At 48.3% G+C, this 21,285-nt stretch overlaps 3 protein-coding genes and 1 long non-coding RNA gene across 6 annotated transcripts; 1 reads left to right on the top strand and 3 right to left on the bottom strand.

Annotated features, from left to right (window-relative positions):
- Positions 1–1,244: 1,244 nt before the first annotated feature.
- Positions 1,245–5,239, bottom strand: LOC120828873 (dual specificity protein phosphatase 7). Its single transcript, XM_040192533.2, has 3 exons — positions 4,304–5,239; positions 3,124–3,552; positions 1,245–2,634 (listed from the first exon to the last, which is right to left on the bottom strand). Exons 1-3 carry the CDS (start codon positions 4,671–4,673, stop codon positions 2,324–2,326), a joined length of 1,110 nt encoding a protein of 369 aa, XP_040048467.2. The 5' UTR covers positions 4,674–5,239; the 3' UTR covers positions 1,245–2,323.
- A 1,949-nt stretch (positions 5,240–7,188) lies between these two features.
- On the bottom strand, positions 7,189–17,445 carry LOC120828861 (5-aminolevulinate synthase, non-specific, mitochondrial-like). Of its 3 annotated transcripts, XM_078086467.1 has the most exons (22): positions 17,251–17,445; positions 16,688–16,801; positions 15,991–16,079; positions 15,554–15,620; positions 15,312–15,420; positions 14,927–15,013; positions 14,671–14,707; positions 14,441–14,550; positions 14,252–14,351; positions 13,865–13,902; positions 13,456–13,532; positions 12,963–13,074; positions 9,937–10,121; positions 9,678–9,854; positions 9,409–9,516; positions 9,107–9,326; positions 8,815–8,999; positions 8,530–8,709; positions 8,198–8,362; positions 7,831–8,099; positions 7,565–7,727; positions 7,189–7,456 (listed from the first exon to the last, which is right to left on the bottom strand). In XM_078086467.1, exons 12-22 carry the CDS (start codon positions 13,028–13,030, stop codon positions 7,296–7,298), a joined length of 1,881 nt encoding a protein of 626 aa, XP_077942593.1. In that variant the 5' UTR covers positions 13,031–13,074; positions 13,456–13,532; positions 13,865–13,902; positions 14,252–14,351; positions 14,441–14,550; positions 14,671–14,707; positions 14,927–15,013; positions 15,312–15,420; positions 15,554–15,620; positions 15,991–16,079; positions 16,688–16,801; positions 17,251–17,445; the 3' UTR covers positions 7,189–7,295. The 3 variants fall into 3 exon arrangements, with proteins under 3 accessions (XP_077942593.1, XP_077942598.1, XP_040048452.2); XM_078086472.1 differs by lacking the exon at positions 13,456–13,532 and having other exon boundaries at positions 17,251–17,400; XM_040192518.2 differs by lacking the exons at positions 12,963–13,074; positions 13,456–13,532; positions 13,865–13,902; ... (7 more) ...; positions 16,688–16,801; positions 17,251–17,445 and adding an exon at positions 10,303–10,462.
- Positions 13,283–17,363, bottom strand: spo11 (SPO11 initiator of meiotic double stranded breaks). The gene is made up of 9 exons (XM_078086148.1): positions 17,251–17,363; positions 16,688–16,801; positions 15,312–15,420; positions 14,927–15,013; positions 14,441–14,509; positions 14,252–14,351; positions 13,865–13,902; positions 13,443–13,532; positions 13,283–13,288 (listed from the first exon to the last, which is right to left on the bottom strand). Exons 1-9 carry the CDS (start codon positions 17,361–17,363, stop codon positions 13,283–13,285), a joined length of 726 nt encoding a protein of 241 aa, XP_077942274.1.
- Positions 17,446–17,816: 371 nt separating the features above from the next.
- Positions 17,817–18,410, top strand: LOC144386269 (uncharacterized). Its single transcript, XR_013451951.1, has 2 exons — positions 17,817–17,940; positions 18,021–18,410. It is a non-coding gene; the product is annotated as an uncharacterized LOC144386269 (long non-coding RNA).
- Positions 18,411–21,285: the final 2,875 nt, after the last annotated feature.

The raw sequence follows: 21,285 nt of genomic DNA, 5'->3' as shown, positions 1-21,285 counted from the left end.
ACAGACACATGTCCAATATCCTGTCCGTCTCCTGCACATCTGCTTCCCCCCCCGGCGATGCCGACTCAGCACTGCGTTGGCCCCCGTTTTCCTTCGTGGTGTGTGTGCGATCACGGCTGGACAACAAAAAAAAATACTCACACAAAGCGTGTTGGTCATTTCTGAAAAAACTTAGTAGGACATGTTTAACTCAGACGCCCCTCCTTGACCCCCTGGGGGTCACCGGGTCACGCTGGAAAGCCACTCAGCAGCTTCAGTTCTCACAAACTGTTATTGGACCCACGAACTGCTGCACAGATCAGCTGCAGAACATTTCCCTCCTCCATCTTTTTCCTTTGCTCACTTGAGAACGCTCGCCTGCTGTTCATGAATTATAGCGTTTAAGGGTAGAGATCCCCTGCTTTGCCTTCCTGTCGTCTGCATGGACGGGACACGACAAAAGAGAGCACGTATTTCTTTGGAAATGTTCCTATGTTGCATAGAAGCATCCTCAGGGTTTTTTAACACGCGTGTTTCACCTTGTGAACTCGTCTTACAATGACTGAAATAAGGAGCTGTGAGTATAATTATTAATGAATAATAGCAGTATTTGGAAGAATATTAACCGGCCTTTAAATTGTAAAATTAAAACACACACACCCTGACACACACACACCATCCAGTGTCTTTCACCTTTCCATATAGTTATCAAATTGATCCTATATATTATATATTGCTGTATTATTCCATGTTTTATCTTACTGTACTATGCTGAACTGAATAGTACGTCATATACCATCCAACGTAATAATGTTCTATATGTCATGTTTACACGGGCCCCTAACACATTAACTCGGGTGTACGCGGCTCGCATGGACTCGTTGACCTCACAGGATCATACGCCTCAAATGAATATTGCGCAACGCCGCAACTGGATCCCCCCCCCCCCGAGTTGCGGAGGAAGGGCTGCCGGAAGTGTCTGTGGTCGAGCCCCGCTTCCTTCCAGCGCTGCTCGAGTGACTGGCGGTGGTGGCGGGCGTGGCGGCGCCGCCGTGTTATAGGAGTGGGCGTGTCCGCTCCGTGGCGTTGCAAGATCCGCCGCTGCCACTTGTCTTTGTGTCAAGAGAGCCGGTGGGAAACAGGAAGTCAGGCCTCGTGGTGGACGGGGGCCGGACTTCACGGAGCGGTCTGAGGTGCCGACCACGCCGCCTCTTTTGGGTTTGGTTTTTTTTAAAGTGAAAGTTGAGTAAAAACAGGAAACAAACGATTTTCAAGTAAAAATATACAATATATTTGTTGTATAAACTTGTACAGAATGTCTTGGACATTTAGCTTTACATATACTATACATAAGGGTCAAAAACAGGGTCACTTTCGCATCCTTCATGATTTTAAGAAAATGTCCCCCATGGCAACCGCATTTTATGTACATCTTTACAAAGATACCAAAACGAAAACAGCCCTTGGATGCACTTTAAGAGGCCGCGACGAGATACAGATGACTGGTATAAAAAAATCCCTGAAAATGTCTCTCTTTGAGGTAAGAACATATTTCGTCAAACTTGTTTCCTTTTCATTTCCTCTCACTGTTCTGAGAACAGCTGATTACACATTGTGCCATCAGAAGGGAGTCGCTGCAGACCAAAGGCGTAAAAAAACGAGGCCGTCCATTCCTTTACGCACCGATTAGTTACACGTCTGTTCCCGTCAATCGTGGGCGAAAAGCCGCTCTCATGCTCTGGCGGTATCGGACGTGTGGTTTAAGGCCTCGACGACAGGAAACGTGAGCTAAGGGTCGCAAAATAAAAGGTCACATGCAAATGATGCAGTTATAAGAAATATAACATACAGGGGACGTTTATGGAAAATTATGTTTTAACTGAAAGCGGGCACTGGAACGTATTTAACGAGACGTCAGTGAAAGTATTGATAAAATATATACTTTCTGTGGCATCTTCATTCTGACCAGTCGTCAGACGAAAAACTGGACAATCTTTCAAGGCCGGATCGCTGCCGAAGCTTATTTTGCGCAACGTGAAAACGTCGCGAGATTGGTCCCCGGAAACACATTCTGATCGGCCGAAAGACCACCGAGGCAATTCTCGAAACACTAACGTCTGCTTTACAGCTGGTGAAACGACAATCCTAGATATAATAGAAAAGTGTCCTGCTGTCACGGTCGCACATGACCAGCGATTAATGCCGCGTATGGTGGATGAGCAGCGTCATCCTTGTGTTGGAGATTAAGGCAGGCTGGAAGCAATGTTCCTTTTGGTTCAGAAATACTGTGACTGACTCACACGGGACAAAAAAAATAAAAATAAAAGGCCATCCGATTGACCCCTCATGTGGACTCCAGGGTGTCCAGCTGGAAGACGTTGTGATTCGTCGGCGTGGTGAAGAAGAGCTGCTCCTCGCTGGCGGAGCGGTTGTCGCAGGGACTGCGCAGCCCCAGCGTCCTCTCAAAGTCCAGCAGCTGACCCATGAAGTTGAAGTTGGGGGAAATGTTGGACTTCTTCCGCTTGACGAAGTCGTAGGCGTCGTTGAGCGAGAGGTTGAGCCTCTGCATCAGGTAGGCCACGGTGACCGTGACCGAGCGGCTGATGCCGGCCAGGCAGTGGACCAGGATGCCGCAGTGCTTGGACCGAGCTTCATCTGCAAGACCAAGGGAACTCTTTTATTATTACGCACGATGCCTGGAGGGGCCTCCTGCAGCCGGAGCGCAGCGGTAAAATCACTCACAAGTCAACTTGTGAACTGGCACCAAACACCAACACAGAGAGAAGAGACAACATTCCCTTCCTTGTCCAAAAGAGAAACCGTTCAGGAACCTCACGGACCCGGCGGGCAGCAGCGCAGGAAGAGTTTCAAGATTAAAGTGTCGTTGCTCTGCGATATCGCCGCGCGACAGCTGATGGCGGCGAGGAAGGGAACCGCCATTCGACAATAATGGAAAAAAACTCCCCCACGAATCCATTCACAAAACCAGCGTACGGAGACAATCATTACCACTAAATGATTCAGAGGCTCGGCCTTGTTGTTAAACGCAATTAGAAAGCAGTGACCTCATTTACACAAACCAACAACAACATCTAAACACACACAAGCGTCTGCTTTAAGTTCAGCGGTTATTGAGCCACTCACCTATAAATGATATGGCCTCGGGGAAGAACTGGGACAGGTTCTGGCTCCAGTGGTCCGAAATGGGGATCTTTTTGTACCGGAAGTGGCCGTCGTGCTCGAACGCGTTGGGCAGGTTGGGCGTGACGTTCAGGATGTACTGGATGTTGTACTGGCACAGCACGTCCAGGTTGGTGGAGTCTTTGGCGCAGCCCAGGTAAAGGTAGGGCAGGATCTGGACGGGGAAGGCCGGCTGGTTGCCGGGGACGGGGCTCTCCTCGGACTCCGTGGCGCTGCTGGGCTCCCGGTCGGACTCCCCGTCCGAGCAGTCCGAGCTGATCCGGAGGTTCCCGAAGCCCAGGACGGAGAGCGGCGGGGAGGAGCTGGGGCACGAGCTGTCCAGGAGGGTCTCGCAGTGCTCCGGGTACTCGGTGTGAAACTTCACGAATCCACCTGAGCGCCAGGTAACAGAAGACACAGCGACGTCATGGCTTTGTTGTTGCTTAAAAATGAAACTGACACACTTCTGGGTTCTTGTTCCTATTTGTGTTTACACAGGACAACAAAAAAGGCGGTTGGGGAAGCGGAGCTGTCAAGCCCACACACACACACACACACACACACAAACCCCTTCTCTCCCCCTCTCTCACCCGCCCTCCCCTAAAAAGAAACCATTCATGAAATGCGTGCCCGCTCCTGCTGGAGCAAAACATGGCGCGGCCATTTTGGAATTTTAATTGAGAATCTCCGGGACACAAACTTCGGAAGAGCCTTCGATCCGCGGGCGACCGCTGGGCGCTGAAGTGACGTCCGTCGCGTCCATAATCAGAAATCAATAATCGAGATTTTAAAAAAATTAAAAAAAAAAAGGAAAAAGGAAATAAATCGCGGCCGCCGTTGGGATTCAAATGTCGGTGCTTGTTCTAACGTTCGCAACGTCTTCCCGTTAAAAAAAAAAGAAAGAGAGAAAGAACGGGCTTGACTCGCGAGCCGTCGAATACCGCGCATGGAGATGCTAAGCTAAGCTAGCTCGCCGTTCGCGAGTGAGCACGGGCGAACAGTTCGCGCGACGTCACTTAACTTCTGACGTTCTAAACTCCACAGCAGCCGACTTGACGTCGCACGCCTTTTTTTTTTTTTTCCTTCACGCCTAAAAACGGGGGGTTGATTTAAAAAAAAAAAGAAGAAGCAAACACTACGTCACCTTCCAGGTAAAACGCCTTACAGCCGTCCTCCCACAGCTTCTGAAGCAGCAGACCCAGAACCGACGCCGGGGCGCCGCCGTCCTGGCAGCCCGCGGTGCTCTCGTCGTACAGCAGCACCGTGTCCGTCTTGCAGCGCCTCACGAACTTCTCCTTGTCCTCGTGGTTGGGGATGATGGTCCGGATCGGGATGTTGCCCTTCTTGAACCTGCGGAGCATCAGCCCCGGTATGGCCAGGTTGATGGCGGTCTCTACGTGGGACGACTCGTAGAGTTCGTGCGAGCGGCAGTCCAGCAGCAGCAGAGACGCGGCTCCGGACTCCAACTCCCGCTGCAGCCATTCCACGCTTTTACTCGGCGTCACGTCAGACATGTCGGACTCAATATCATGCTAACACGCACGCGTTAAAAGCACACAAAAAACACACACACACACGCGCTTACTACATGTCCGGACTACATTTCGTATATCACGTTAAGTAATAAAAGACGCGTCAGATGTCGCCTCGCCGGCGCTTCTGCCGGAGCGAAGAGATTCCCCCCTTTTTCTTTTTTTTTCTTGCTCCCTCTGCTCTGTTTCCATCGGTCGGAGAGCCCGCGCGGCCCCCCCGGTGGGGCTTAACGGAAGACCTCCTTCCACCGGGACCCACAGCGGGAGGAGGTGGGGGCGGGGGGGGGGGGGGGGGGTCGGACCCGAGTGTTCAAAAGCCGCGGACCTTCTTCGTCAACTTCCAGTCCGCTCCGCGTCGTGCGCGGCTCCTCGGCGCGCGCTCCCGTCTCACCATTCCGACGCGCGGGACTCCTTCTTTCTCCAAGTTGACAGCGGAGCAGCAGCTCGAGGGGGGCGGAGTTTGTTCCTTGTGATTTAAAGCCACAGCGGAACTGTCGCGCGGCGGAGTTCGGCGGCGGGCGGTTCTCAATGGAACCGCTCGCTTCAATGCGACCACGTGACCCGCGTAACTTTTTATTTTTAATTGGTCGTTCAAATGTCGCGATGGTAATCTGGCATCATTTCCCCTGGTTTCAATGTGCGTGACAGTCTGCTTATTGGATTTCAGAGCGTTGATCAAATCAGGTGTAATTATTAATTATTACACACGATATGTGTTATTATTGCGTTGTTAAACCAAGTCCCTCTGAAGTGCTCCGGTGATTTTATTCATACTTTTTTTTTTTTTACCATGGCCAGATTACATAACGGTATACCTGCATACATGTACAGTTGTAGTTCATTACACATGACCCACACAATACACTATTACGCTATACGCCTGTTCATTCATTCATCATCCGTGTAAGGGGACACCTTTTCACACGGTGTGTCTGTGGACGAGTGCCTGTCCCACAACACGTCCCCGCCTCTCTCTCTCTCTTCCACATACACACTCATTCATAAAGAGACATTGGACCTGCCCACAGATGCAATAAGGAACCGAGCCGTGAACGGATGAAGGAAATGTGTTCTCGCCAACAACACCCTCTTCTGGAATCTTTCATCTAGATTTACCGGATTCACTGCACGTGAAGGAGTTATTTCAGGCGGAAGCTTGACCTTGTTTGTCAAATGCAAGAAGCGCATTATGCTGCGTTGTGTTTCTCGAGATGGTGAGATCCAAATCGACTTCGTGGATGTTGCTCGTGAGGGGGGGGGGGGCTTTGATGCATAATGACATCCCCCTGCGCGATAGTGGCGGTCACGTGACTGCTCCACTCCCACCTGTAGAGTCTGGTTACATAAAGTGCTCCAAACGTGATTTAAGGGTGATTCACCCACAGGGAGAACACCCCGCATGGTTTTGCAGCGTCTCGTTCTGCTTCCAGGGCCTTTTTTTTACCGGCAGATGTTCAGGCGCCGGTGATGAGACGGGCGGGAGGGAGAACTTCCTCCCCATTGATGTTTCATCGATGTTCAAACACAGAAGAAAGAAGATGTCTAACACCAATACGTACATTCATATTCTATCTTCTCGGTGAATCGACATAAAATAACTACTAGAGATTTCTCCGCGGATACATCCCACCAATCCTTTTATTATTTTTTATTACATCCAACATGATTTTCCTCGCTGCGTAGACGGGAAACACAATATCCTGTCCTCTATTGATACCATCTAGTGGTTTTGCTTTGAAAGCTGCTGCACCAGCTATGACTCATTCGCAGGGGGGGGGGGGGTGGGAGGTGGGGGGGGGGGGGGGGGCGCTCACAGCCCCTCTACCCCCTTAAAAGAACCAGAACGCCCCCGTGTGGTGAAAATCAGGAATGCCAAGAAATGCATTTAATTTGTTACAGGACGCCCCCACATCTGCCTTCACTCTGATTTTCGAGGATAGCAAAATATCTAAATAACTTTTCTTTTTGTATGCTATTTAGGTTAGAGCTATACGATAATGACTTTTGAAGTAAGCGTAAATAATATATACTGCGCCACCTAAACCACATGCTTCTCCATCTCCTTCTCTCTGAGATGTAAGTCTGCAGAAGGAACCAGTGCCTCACTCCACAACATCTTAGAACTGATAGGAGAGATGATCGTTCCTCCAGGGACATTCCATGTAGTGAAGGTTCTCCTACTGTACAAGTAGGGTTGCACTGATTACGTAGCGCATAATGTGCACACTATTAGCAAATAAGTGAAACAAGACTCAGAAAGTGAATATAAATACTGCCAGTACTACTACTACTACTACTAATCCTACCAGAACACCTCCTGCTCTGAAACCAACACGAGTCTGTTAGTTCAAACTCTGTGCATTTTCTTTTTCTAAAAGGAATTCATTTACGTTCTTTAAATTAGGACAAAGCAAGGTACAAATATATGCATTCAGAAAAATTTGGCTTAGTGCATTCATAATCAATACGTGTTAAAAAGTGAACATACAAGAGTCAATTAACACTTAACCCACACGTTTATTTAGGCAGCAACATGTTTTATGAATGAATAAATAAATGTATAGGTAAAATGCCGTCAGTGGGCTCGTTGGGATTTGAGTGTTCTCAAGCCACTGCTGATATCACGTGACTGAGGCCTGTGAAGTAGGACTTCTCCCTCTCGCTCATCAGCTCCAAGTGAAGAGGCCGCCGGCACAAGTCGCACTCCGCCGAGGACCGCCGACTCAGCTGCATGCCCACCTCCTTCCAGGTCTTCACCAGCCGATCTGTGGACACGGAGCAGAGAGCAAACAGCTCAGGAAACAACCATCTTGCCATAAATTATGGATATAAAATACAGCTGAAAGCGTCAAAAAAAATCACAGAGGGCGTACCAACAAAATAGAACATCATCTGGGGGGTGTGGTGCGGCGTGGGCGCGATGCGCAGCAGCTCCTCCCCTTTAGCCACCGTGGGGTAGTTGATTGCCTGCACGTAGATGTTGTGACGAGACATCATGATGTCGCAGATCTCATTGTTCTTCTCTGGGTCGGCCACCTGCCCGAACACAACGCATCACACATCAGCTTTACGTCTCAAAGTTGGTCGACTGAATCGACTTGAATCCCCGCTAACCGGGTAGAGGACCGGTTTCCGTTACCCGGATGGGTATGATGTGGCTCGGGCAGCGGACGACCGGGAGGCACGAGTCCGTCAGCATCTGTCGGAGCAGCTTAACGCTCCTCTGATGTTTCCTGCGGAGCACCTGGCCCTCCTCGCTTTTCAAGACCCTGATGGACTCCCTCGCCCCCGCCAGCAGCATGGGGGGCAGGGAGGTGGTGAAGATGAAGCCTGCGGCGTAGGAGCGCACGGTGTCCACCAGGGCGTCGGTGCTGGCGATGTAGCCGCCCACACAGCCGAAGGCCTTGCCTGAAAGCGAAACCCCATAACAAGTCATAGAGGCACATAACTGGGTAACCCGGGTCAGGGTGCTGCCATGCTCCCCCTCCCCCATTAGTTCTACTTACCAAGGGTTCCAGAGATGATGTCCATCTTGTACATGACTTTATCTCTGTCCCCGATCCCTCCCCCTCTGGGCCCATACAAACCAACGGCGTGGACTTCGTCCACAAAGGTTATGGCGCCAAACTTGTGGGCGATATCGCACATCTCTTCCAGTGGGCACACGGCGCCTGTAAAAGACACACGGTCCCTTGTTAGTCTATCTAAGTCATCAAAAAAACAAATAAAAAGTACAAAAACCTGCTTTATCTGTTCATACCAAATCCAAGGATGTGATTTATTCTTTGTTTTTAGAAAGAAGGCAATCTTTTAAATGCTCTAGTAAACTCAGACTCACCATCCATCGAGTGCACCGTCTCAAAGGCCACGATCTTTGGAGTGGAGGGGTCGGACCTCTCTAGCAGCTCGTGCAGGTGGTTGACGTCATTGTGACGGAAGACAAGCTTCTTGACCCCACTGTTTCTAATACCCTGGATCATTGAGGCGTGGTTGCCGGCGTCAGAGTAGATTTCACAACCTTTAAGGGGGAGGGGTTAAAATACTGAATCAAGACAATATCCACTCAAATAAAATTGTCTTTGTGTAGTAAAAGGCATGGGACTTTCCCAGCTGTTTAATGCACCTGGTAGTATCTTTGCCAGAGTAAACAAGGTGGAGTCGTTGGCTACGAAGCAGGAAGTGAACAGCAGAGCGGCATCCTTGTTGTGCAGGTCGGCCAGCTCGTCCTCCAGATGCACGTGGAATCTGCTCGTCCCAGAAATATTTCGAGTGCCCCCGGCACCGGCGCCGTGCTTTTGCAGTGTCTCCCTTGAAGAAAGGTATCAAAGAGTTTTCTTAAATGGAGGGGCACGCCGGTTATCTTCTCGTACCTCATCGGGGATGAATCCCAGTCGCCAATTGGCGGGCCCACTCACTCGATTGCCTGGGTGACTCTGGGGTGACGGCTCATGCCGAGGTAGTCGTTGCTGCACCACACGGACACGTCTCTCTTGGCACGGAGAGACTCTGAGTAGTCATCCGCCATGGGGAAGGAGGTGGCGCTCCGGTTCACCGTCTTGAAAACTCTGTACGTGTGATCGGACCGCTTGCCTTCGATCTTCTCTTCAAAGTACTTGTCGTACTGGAAGGTTACAACTGAAGGAGGGAGATCAGGAGGAGGGCTTTGTGAGGTTTACTGGGAAGAATTGATTGAGCATTAAGAAGTTGTCTTTCTTACCCTCGGGCAGGTTGTCCTTCAGAAGATGAGACACTTTGGAGGATGAGGATCGGTTGGCCTTGTCCGTCTCAACAAGATCCACAACGGATGAATCAACCTCTTTCTTCCCTGTTTAAAGGAAGATGAACACCATTGATGACCATTAATGACCTCCAGATCAACACGCTTCATTCATTTCTGTGGAGCGGCAGGTGTTGCCCGAGTGCGCACCCTCCAAACCAGGATCATACATAACCTGACCTATGAGTATCCAGTGATAGGCTGTCTACCTGTACGCAGAGTGTGCATCTCCTGCACGTCCTCCTGCAGCTCCCTGCTGGCCTCTCTGACCACCCTGTTGTTTTTCTGCACCATTTCCGCAGCCAGAAACGGGCATTTAGAGCCTGCGGCCTGGCCAGCGGGTGACGTTGTATGGCCCGGGGGCAGCTTGACCTCATGCTTTGGACCTGCAGACGACAGGGATACATCTCTATAATACAGCATTAATTAATGCAAGTGAACAGTCAGATAGGCTGCTTTACTACCGACCGTCATTTGTTGGAGCTCCTTTGGACGCAGAAGCTGAAGAGGACAGAGCTCTGCCCATCATCACGGGGCACTTCTGGGCATAGCTGACCAGCGAGAACTTCCCAGCCAGCTGCAGGACGACACCGGGCACGGCGGTGAGGAACGGGCACCGGCGGATCACTGCATCCATATGAGAGCCTTTCGACCTGAATGAGAGGGAGAAAAAAAGGGAGAAGCATTAACAAATATGTCAAAATGATTCTCGCCGTGATCCAATTCCACATCGGTCAAATATATTGGAATGCAACCTGATCACATTATGAATGACTCTTCATTCAAGGATGTACCTCTGTTCCCACACAGTCATTATCATTTATTTTGTTTTACCTGAACACATCCCAGTCCGCCCTCACGTAACAGATGAAAAATGTCTTGCGAAACATGACTGATTCCCCACTAATCTGTGAGCAGTGACTGGAGAGCGATGTTATCATGAAAGCCCAAGAGAATGCTTTCATTCCGCCTCCCCCGCGGTCAGCTGTCCTTGACAAGCGGAAAAAGGGAAGGCCTTTCGAGGACATGTCTGGCAACGAAGGAGACGATGAAACACACAAGACCCCCCCCCCCCCCCCCCCCCCGCCCCCTCCTGTGTATGTCAAAAGCAGAGGCTGGATCTCATGTCTTTGCTGCCTCTTTTCTGTATTGTTATTACCGTTGTTACCAAATCATAAATACTTAGGATCTGTTTTTTAATTACTGTAAGGATAACATATCTAGGTAAACCTAGGTTATCCATTTTATTTTATTACCACAGTATCTGATCTGATACATATAAGGAGGCTGTAAACTGAAAACAGCCATGACAGATAGATAATATAAAAGACTAAGTAATATCTCACTATCTAGCCCTGGCATTCCTGTGAAATTCCTTCATATCATTATCTTATAATAATATGTAATATAATAACCTGGTTTATTGTTCAGAATCTAAATGGAGCGCTTATCGCCCTCGGATGATTTTTCTTTCACGTTGAAGAAACTCCAGCTGCAGATTTGCACACTGCGGTCGTTGCGGTGCAGAGCAGCGGTGTGCTGCACAAGCAGGAAGCCACGCCCACCGGCAGGTACGCAACGCCGCCGAAGCACCCAGCGTCCATTCAAGTGGACACGGAGACTATTTCGAAGAAAGTCTTGTTTTAAATTTCAAGGAATGTTTGGTTGTATTTAAACCTCTAGAGTACAATTATGATATAGTTTTCTAATTAACGGAAGTAGTTCTATGGTATTTCAGCGTTTTTCTGCCAAGGTACTTTTAACTATTTACTACATTACAGTGGGAAATATTTTACTTGACTAAATTTACTTCACTGCTATGTGACAAGCTACTTCTGAGATTATTACCTTTGTGTAAGAAGACATAGGCTACGGGGGGGCGGAAGTGGGCGGAGCCTGGCTCCACCAGGGTATTCACACTGGATTGGGTTCAGGTGTGAGGTATCAGTCTCCCTGCAGCAGAACAGGTCTGAGTGATGATGTAAGTTTCTTTCCTCCCAGTATATTTATGTTCGAGGTACTTTGACGTCTATGTTACACTCAGTTGATTGTTCATTCTGTCTGTTATTTAGTGTACGGTAATAATAGTACATGGTGTATTCCCATTTAAATACTTGTATTGACCGGGTTCCAGCCTCCCCTGCACTTTACAGCACTTGGTTCAGCCCGCCCCTCATACAGTCCTGAATGGGCAGTATGTTAGGGCCATTATGCATTAAGCTACCTTTTATTTAGGTATAATTAAGATTTACATATACATACATTTCAAATGTAATAGTGTGACATTTCTTCTTATTGCTGATCTAAATACTTGATTCACCACTAGCAATGTGCATTTTTCCATGTATGGTATAAATAATTTGGTATGCAAAATGTTTTCAGCATTCATTTTTATTACCAAACATGGTGATCAACCCTTGTGTAGTTATTTTTACTGTAACAGTTATGTATTAAGAGGAAGCATGAATACAGAAATGAACATTGCCTCCACCTACTGGAGGAGATTGTATAAAGAAATCTCTTATATTGAGAATTAATAAAGCCTCCAATTCCAAAAGCAGTAAATCAACGTAATCCGCTCACAAGGCGTCTCCGCACCGACAACCACAGCCGAGTTCTGTGGTTGTAAATCGTGTAAAGCGACGCTGAAACAATTACAAGCTTATTGACTCCATTTGTAAAGCACAATCCACATCTTTAGAATCCAAACGAGAAAATAAAAGAACAAACGGGTTCTGACTTTTTAATGACAATCAGACATGTCACAATCATAAAAGAAAAGGTTGTTCAACATTACAAACATATTCACGGTTAAATCAAAGATCTGTCTTTAGTTTAGAGGCAAGCTTGCTTTTATTTTTTAATTTAGCAGTTCCCTCTTTCTTCCACTGAGTGGCGGCATGGGGGCTCACACCCAGCCCCCGTAGCGCAGCTTGTTGGGCAGGTAGATGCTGGTGAGGAAATCTGGAGCTATGGCTGCGAGGGACTGGATTTCGGCCTTGACCTTACTCTGCTGCATCAGTTCCATCTGCGGCGAGAGCCAACCGGACGGTTTGAAGGAGCGCGATGCGTGCAAACACTCTCAAATCATCATCATCATCTGGTGTTTATCTCCGCGAGTGGCCAAGAGTCCTCTCGCTCGCATTCCTGCGCCGTGTGTCACACGGGCGAGGATGTTACGACGCCATTAAACCGCCGAGAAAGGACACTTGGTGTTCAGAAGCGCACGGTAAAAGGTCAAGACTGACGCATCCAACTAAGGAAAAACTTCTTCTTGGTGCGTTTTTAAAATCAAGCTAATTGACATAATTTAAAGCAAGTCATGTTTTTGACCTCACACTCAGGAGTGTCAGATTAACCTGTTTAAAAAGGAGAACTACTCAGATGTCAAATAGCATGGCAAACAATGTTGGTGAATGGAGGTAAAAGCTGTTGGGTCTTTTTTCAGCCATACAATGAGTTTCCTTTTATTTCGCTCACACGTCTCTTCTCACCTCTTTCTGCCACTGGGGTTTGCCGGTAACGTACGGCCTCCCGAGGAGGCTGCACAGTTTGCTCTCATCTCTCCGGGTGAGGGGGATCAGGGCGTCCTTGGGAACCCGCAGCCTGAAGGATGAAATGATTTAAAAAAAAAAAAAAAATCTTTTTCACAACATCCAACTACTAAATGTATTTCCATAAAACGGCAGCAGGCAGTTAAGTTAATGAACTGACCGCCTGTCGTTGAGTTACTATTTGCATGTTAAGGGAGAGACACAGGAGGGGAGAAAAGGCAAGGCTACAATTTAATGTATGTGAAAAAGTCCCTTTTGGCCTAAATCTGTTCAAGGGGACGTATACTTAAAACTCAATATGCTCTCAGTTCATAGAGGAAAGAAGAAAAGTGAGTGCGACAGCAACGGAAACCAAAACAAACAACGCAAACGTCCCCAGAATATAATCCCAATTAGAGACAGGACGAGGAAGTAGCCAACGTCTGGTCCAAACCTCTGGAGGTCAGAGGGGAGGAGGCCCAGCCACATAACGCTGGGGACGGTCAGGCTGTGGGCCTCAAACGCCATCGCCTGTGAAACAGAAACACACACGGGGGCCAAAGAAATACACATAACTAAACACAGCTAATCAGCTGTGTACCTACAGTGTGGTTGTGCCCGACAGACACATGGTCACAATGAACTCAACGCACACAGGGATGATTACACAAACATTGCAGACATCAACAAAGACGCTGCCACACAATCAGTCAACGCCGTCACTCCGTACGACGTCCGCTTCAATATTCCGAGACGGGTGATTGGGCCTTTTCTTTTTACTTAAAAGAGGGGCATGTTTACACAATGCTAACAGCGGGACAGTCAACATACAGCACAGGGAGAAGCGGCACGGCGGGACTCACCACGGATCCGTACTTGTAGATACACATGATCTCGATCCCTGGGAGAAGCACAGGGAGAGACACAGACGCGCTGCAATCACCAGCGTACCGCAGCAATTATCCTCCGCAATGCGCAACAGAGCTCAGGACAAAGTAAAGCATTACACATGTGTCTCGCCATGCCACGGGGGAAAAGGGTCAGCGGCATGGAGGCCGATGGAAAGTGAGCCGCCCCACCGGTCACGCCGACGGAAATAACGGTCGGGCTCGGCGCCATGACGTAGCGGACAGGTGCAAACATCTGCTAACATCTGCTGGCCTAGTGGGACTTTTTTCTTCTCGTGGAGCTGCAGGGACGTTAAACGCGTAGAAATGTGCAAAGTATGCGCCCGGACAGACGGAGAGTACCGTGAGGGTCGGCGTCCACCAGAGCGAAGACGGGGACGTGCAGCGCGTCCCAGAGCTTCCTCACCATCAAGCGGCTGTTCACGTCTGGCACGCCTTTACCCTGATCCACGCAAGAGCGGCGCCAGCGTCAAGCAAGGCTTCTTTAAGAAGAAGTTGTGATGGATCGCTGTGACGTGGGGATTGACGTACTGTGATTATGATACAGGGAGACATCTTGGTGCAGAAGTCGTCGTCCAGTAGTCTCTGGAACGTTGCGTCCTTCTCAACGATCAGGACGAATTTAGCAGACGATACGATATCTGTAAAAGATGAAAGGAAAACAACCCAGACCCTGCAACCATGTGGAGTCACTGTAAAGTAGTAAGTAAACCATCAAAACTAAATCAATAGGACATTCTCAGACAAATCACAAAGGATACTTTTAATCCCGCGAATGTTAGAGGAAACTGAAACCGCCTGAAACCAAACGCAGACATGACAGTGGGTTCGACTGGTAAAAGATGTCTGAATGTATTATTTTGTGCTAGCGCTGGATTGGTAGGAAACACAAAGCGCCCCCTGGAGCTGTTGTACACAACTTATATACAAAATATATAGTGAAAAAGGAATTGCTGAAATCATAGCGGGTGCAGAGTTTGGAGCACGGCGGCGGTTTGAGCGGTGGACGGAGCTCACGGTGGAGGTGGAGCGGCAGTCGATCCGCGTGCCGTCCTCCTCCATGTAACACAGGTCACCGGAGATGAATCCCTTCGACGTGGCCAACTGGGGACGTTGGAGACAGACAGACACACACGAGTTCAAGCCTGCTCTTATTAACACTGCCTCTTTGATTTCAACTTTAATTCAATTTCTGTTTGATCACAGGACCCCCCCCCACCAGGTGTTCCCCAAGATAAGAAGCAGAAGAAAATGTTTAACAGATTTCATCTGTGTGGCTCGACCAAAAAAAAAGCAAAAACACATGGAAGCATATGAAAAGGAATTTCTTCTACATGGTTTTAACGTCTGAGGCGTGTGTTTTTTTTCTTGCTCACATTGACGAGAGCACACACACGCTTACCACATGTAGTGATCGGCGAGAGACCTTTAACATGCAGGAAATATCATCCACTAAACCATCAACGGCCTTCTGAGAGCCAAACAGCTGTGCGTTGTTGTAATAGATGTCTCTGTGGAAACAAAAGCCAAATCTTTAAATTAAGGAATAATTGGAAAGAAACAAAACCTCTTCACAAAAAAAGAGAGGCTGCAGACAGAATACAAGTTCAATCCCATATAAAATGTGAACTAGTGACAAATAACCTTTTGGTGGCAAACGAGTTGCTCTGCACAAGTTTATAGATGACCAGGAAAAGCTTGACAATTTGCGCTTTAAACAGAGAAACAAAACAGAATCAAAGATAATAAACAGTTTTCACTTATCACGTCTTAAAATAGGACCTGAGCGGGAAAGAAAAAGGTGGATTCTGTTCTTAATTAGGATTAGGATGTGTACAGCGATCCCTAAAAGCCTTTTCTGACATATACTGCCTCTGCCAATTTGTCACCTAAAACAAAGTCGGACTTTTACTGCCGTGTGTGCAGTTTTTGGGAATGTGTTCAGGATGAAGAGAAATGAAAGCCACGTGAAGCACAGTACAAGTGAAAAGCCTTTTTGAATAAAAGGAATGTCGGTTGTCAAAGAAGAAACGAGGGGGCGGGGGGGGGGAAGAAGAGAAAACACGTGTGTATCGTCTCACCAAATTTAGTGGCAGACGAAGGACAGTCGCTCCTCACGGCGCTGACGGAGCTTCCTGGGCTCATTTGAAGCCCGACGGCGCTGTCGAAGCTCAAGTGGGAAGGAACGACAAGAAGAAAAAAATAATAATAATCATCTTGAAGCCATCAAAGAAATCTGCACAAATTGGGTTTGCTACGTTTACTTTCAGAGCTTTGGAAAATCAGCTCCCGCACCTGTGAGCCATCTAAAACCCCCCCCGGGGGGCTACCTGTGGGAAGCCTCGTCGTCCCGCTTCCCTCCAAAGAAACCGCTGGCATTCACACATTAGAGAGGGCTGAAAATGGGCTTCAAGGTTTGATCCAAACAAGAGCAGACAGCCGCCTTTGTTCAGAGCGTCGCATTAAAAAGCCCTTTGTAAATGTGTTTGTGTGGGCCGGAGCTCCTCGATTCCTAATCATCCTGTCGTCTTCTAAAAGCCGCAGGAAGTTGTTTCAACTTTAGTTTACTTGTTCCCAACAGTGGAAGTGAGTATTAAACAGTAATGTGGTCATCTTGTGTGTCCTGACCCCCCCCCCCCCCCCAAAAAAGAAATTATAGGTAAATGTTTATTTATTTGGTTGCACAGCATGAGCGGTTCCGTTTATCCCTTACGGGTCAGAAGGTTTAGACAGATGTGTAGTCTGAGGGCGGGTGGAACATGTTGTTGACGCAGTCACCTGATGTTGGCCCAGCTGGATCTGCTGGGCAGTGCCAGGACCGGGGCCTCGTCTTTGGAAAGACTCGTCACTACTTCAAGGATGACGCTTTCAATGCGGGTCAAGATTTCCCTGCTGGAAAATGAAGATGGGAGAGCTTCAAATGTGGGACTTTAAGCCTCGGCAAGTAAGATAAATGTGTTTATGCCTTGTAGTGGAAATTGTTGACACACATTCTGTGGTTAAAACAATTAGGCAGGAATGTTTTTGTAATCCAATGAAGGAAATTACTTTTAACTTGATACTGTAATTCGAATTATTCTTTTTTTTTTTTTAGCTCTTTTTGTATTTAAATATAAAACTAAAATACTTATCACAGGTTACAGCCAGAAAACAGTTACTTTAAACTACGAATACGTAGTTACTCAACTAAAGTACATCGGAGAAAAGTACCGTTTTTAATTATTATTACGTTTAGGCTACTTAGCTAACCTTAGCTTCCCGGTAACCCGGATGAAGCGCTAACGTTAGCTAACCCTAGCTAACTCAGTGCTCCGTCGCGTTATCTAACGGCCGGAACTTACTGGCTGACTTCTTCTTCAACACGCTGGAACTCTGTGATTACATCGACATTGTTCAGCAGTTCAGTGCGAAGCTTGTCAACTTCGGAAAATTGCCGTGCTACATGAGACCCCATCGTGTATGTTTCACGTTGGTACGATCCGAGTGTCTGTGAAGAAATCATATTCATGCGGATTTATATACACGGTGTTCCTGCGCATGGATATTGCCGAAACCTCGCGAGATTTGCCCACGGTCGCCCGATTACCTGTTTATCTGCTTCAGTTTCAAGGGTCAAGTGCTCCTCGATAATTAAATAATTAACTGAGGCTTCAGGAATATATATATATATATTTCTCTCTTTTGAGGTGTCTTCCAGGTAAGATAAGATTACACAGATGCCTCTTTTCAAGCATTTTATTGCCACGCACACAGGCACAGATCCTGTGTTGTCTTGCTGCTATTTTGCCACATCTTTGAAACATCAACTCCGGAAGCGTAGCTGTGATATCACGACGTTCCGATTTTCCAAAGTGTTTTTCAAACGTATTTCTTTTAATTTGCAGCATTTAGCTGTACTTTCCTTCAGGGCTTTTCCACTTGCAGTGCACTCCGCTCCACCTTTTTTCTTCCTCTTGTTCTATTTTTCACTTGTCTTTCAGGCCCAGACTAGCCTGCAGGGATCTGAGTACCTTTTCCATGGAAGGCACAAGGTACACTTGTTAGTTTCTGAGTTTTCAATGCAACTAATGTACTTGTAGAAAGATTTAAGGTCGACCGATTGTCGTTTCAGGCACATAGCAGCCTGGAAGTGACCGCAAGCGACCACCAAGCTTCCTCTTCAGGCTTAATGTCCGTACGTACGTGGAGCATTTGTCCATTGCTAAGGGGACGCATGTGTGTCCGCCCTTCAGTTTCTCATTGGAGTAAGGTAACTGTAGCCGGTGGTGCTCAGAAAAATCCATCAGTAATGAGACCCTTCTTGTAAGCTTGTTGCTACTTGTCCAAAGGTGTGTCACTGTATTTGTGTGTTTGTTTGCAGTCGGATGGTTGGGGAGAAATTAACAGTGGAGAGAATCTGTCAGCCACGTGGAAGCGATTCTTGTTTATTTATACATATATATATATTTTTTATGATTGTACAAACATTACAATGACATTACGTGACAACTTTCAAAAATCTGTTCCATCTCTTGGTCGCATTCTGTTGAAGTCAAATCAATCTATTGTTTGATCTCAGAAATGTGCTCAGATTCTAAAACTACTGGGTCACGTGGAGTCCCCACCTCCAGGAATCGCTGGCAGGCGTGCCGTGTGTGTTTGCGGAGGCACCGCGGCCGTTCTTTCGCAGTGTGAAGGCCTGGTCTGAGTGTGTGGGAGCCAGGATCCAAAGGGAAGAGGGTTGTGCCCCTGACCCGACCCTGAATATCTCCTAATGTGCAGCTTTACCAAAGGTTCCCCTTTCCCCTGAGTGGCTTTGACAAGCTGCTTCCGTAGTAATGGCTCTTAATTTCTGAGTAATTGCTATCTCTAAGCGATGAGGGACAACCCCTCACCCGAGCTGAAAAAAAAAAAAAAGGAGAGCCGTAACATGTGGAAGTCCACAGGTTGTGGGGGTCCTTTTTCATCTGAAAGACGGAGCCCCCCTGCTGTTCCTTTGGCCCGGGAGAGATTTGTGTCGAGTGTGAGGCCCTAACCTGAGGAGACAGAGTGCAACGAGTCATGTGCTTCTCGGAACGAGTGTTTGTACGGGGCAGGAGGCGGGGGGGGGAGGGGGCTGCAGGGTCAGAGGAAAGAGAGTGGGGGCACTCGCTGCAAGTGAGGGGGATTAGCTGCAGCTAGAGGCCCGAAAGAAACTAAATACAGATCTGTCAACCTAATCCTCACAAATAGAAAACAGAGCTGCCCTCCCTTCACAATCCGCATAGTTCAGCACATCCACCTCCTGTTCCTCGCCCCCCCGCCCCCCCCCCCCTCCCATCGTCCACTTTCTTCCTCGGGCTCTCCAGCTCCTCTGTTTCTCATCAGCTCTTGGCCTGGGCCAGTCTGGCTATTCCTCCTCCCCTCTAATGGCTCCTCAGTCCGGCGTCCACTAAAGAGGAGCTGACTGATCACCCAGGGTCCCCGTCTGATTGACAGACAGCCTTACGTGTGGAGTGGTGAGAGCAAGAGTCAAAGGGGGGGGGGCCAAGGCCTCTCGCCGGCAGAGACAACGATCTAAATGGGACCTCTGCCTTGAGCCGCGCGGAACCGGCCGGGCTTTTTATCAGGCCCTCACACCTCAGTAATGGATGCTGATAAGTATGTGGCTGTAGGTGGAGACACCGGCTCAGCGTCAGGCGCGGACTCTGCGCCGATGACACAAGTGACAGAGCGCCTTGAGTGATAACATCCTGCGATGGATAAGCTTTACTAAGCCAGGCATTTTGGTAGGCTCAGCTAAAACACTATCTGTGACTGTCAGTCACACCGACTATGACTGATGGGTCTGGCCGGACCGCTGAGAGCTATGAATCAGACCCGAGCTCCTCTGGTGTTCCTCAGGGCCGTATGCCAGCGCAGGATGCGGGCCAAAGAAGAGGTGTAGCGATGGCGAGGACGATTACAAGCTGTATTACAACTTTGTTGTAAAAATACCAAAAAGATCATGCAGAAAAGGAGTATGGGAAAGGTATTCGGTCGTCTTTGCCAGTTCTGATTTGTATCTGGTTCTGACTAGTTTCAGCACAAAGTCCAACAAAGAACCCTTTCCTCTTCTCTGTTTTCTCTTTTTAGTGTTATTATTACTGAGCATAAAGAAATCGGTCACTCGTTTGGCAGAACTTTGTCGTAGTTCTTCAAAGGAAGTGATGGGAAGAGTTTATAAGAGAGAGAACTTGGATTCAATAATGAATCCACATTGTGACAAATGCTATATGCCCCCGAGCCTAAATGAGATTTTCAAAGTGAACTATTTTGAAGCTGTTTCATATTCGCACCCCACCCCCCCCCAAGATGACAGATGTGTCTCACATGTTTCACGAGGCCTCTGGAAGTGTGAGACAACAGAAGGGGGACGTTTGCAATACCTCAGCTCCACCTGGTTTGGCCGCTGGTCTCTGCGGAGCACACGGTGGGCTCACACCAAAAATGTAGACAAGGGCGGACAGGACAGACTGAGAGGGTGCGGGTGGTTGGGTAGGTGGGGTGGGGTGGGGTGGGGAGGGGGGCGAAAATGTGCTTCCACCTTCTCTTGTCCTTGCGCCCCGACCCCACACTGCTTCATGTGAGGGTCAGTTTACCCTGAAAAAAGCTTTACTGTATCGTCAGCGGGTCTGCTCAGACCGACCCCCACCCCCCCGCCGGCGTGCACAGGCCTTCAAAGGGCCGCTGCCTGCTGCTGTCTGAGGCAACACATGAAATAAATATTAATCTGACCTCTGACCGCATGCTTTGAGCTCCTAAATAGAGATAAGCGAGCCGAGGGAAAAGTCAGCGACTCTCGCCGGAGAAGAGATAGTGAGAGCGATATTACGCGGAGATGAAAAGGGTTATCTTGTGCTCACGTGGGGGGTTGAACGAGGGGGGTTTTGCGGCTCCGCTGTGTGGTCTCCCGTGCAGCTTAGGATCGTGCTCCAACCTGTTGGGAGTGTGGAGGTGTGTGTTTGCGCAGATTGTCAGATCATTGTGGGGAGATGTGGGAACTCTAAAAAAAGCCCCTGACCAAATGCTGATCTGAAAGCAGCCTATAGACAGGAAGACATAGTTATGACATGTAAAGACGTGGTGAGCTCAGCTTGGTAAGCCCTAATATATAACTCAATAGTTCTGGTTTTACAGTTCTGCCCTGGAGGGATTTACCTGACGAGCAGAAATGTGTTCGCTCTCTTAATCTTCCAGGCAGCAACTATTAGCCGAGCCCGTGTTTTATTTGACCACTTAATCGTCCTGACAGTGTGTACCACTGAACGTCTAAATATGTCAGCGTTTGTCTGCATCCACAGACGAAAACACGGAGTTTAGCTTGAGATACTTGACTGAAGGTTCCAACGCTACTTGTTCTGACTTTCTGCAGTAGT

The sequence above is a fragment of the Gasterosteus aculeatus genome, chromosome 2 (genome assembly GCF_964276395.1).
Source record: "Gasterosteus aculeatus chromosome 2, fGasAcu3.hap1.1, whole genome shotgun sequence".
NCBI classification, from domain to species: Eukaryota; Metazoa; Chordata; class Actinopteri; order Perciformes; family Gasterosteidae; genus Gasterosteus; species Gasterosteus aculeatus.
Note: the sequence above shows the minus strand (reverse complement) of the source record. Positions and strands in the feature narration are given on the sequence as shown.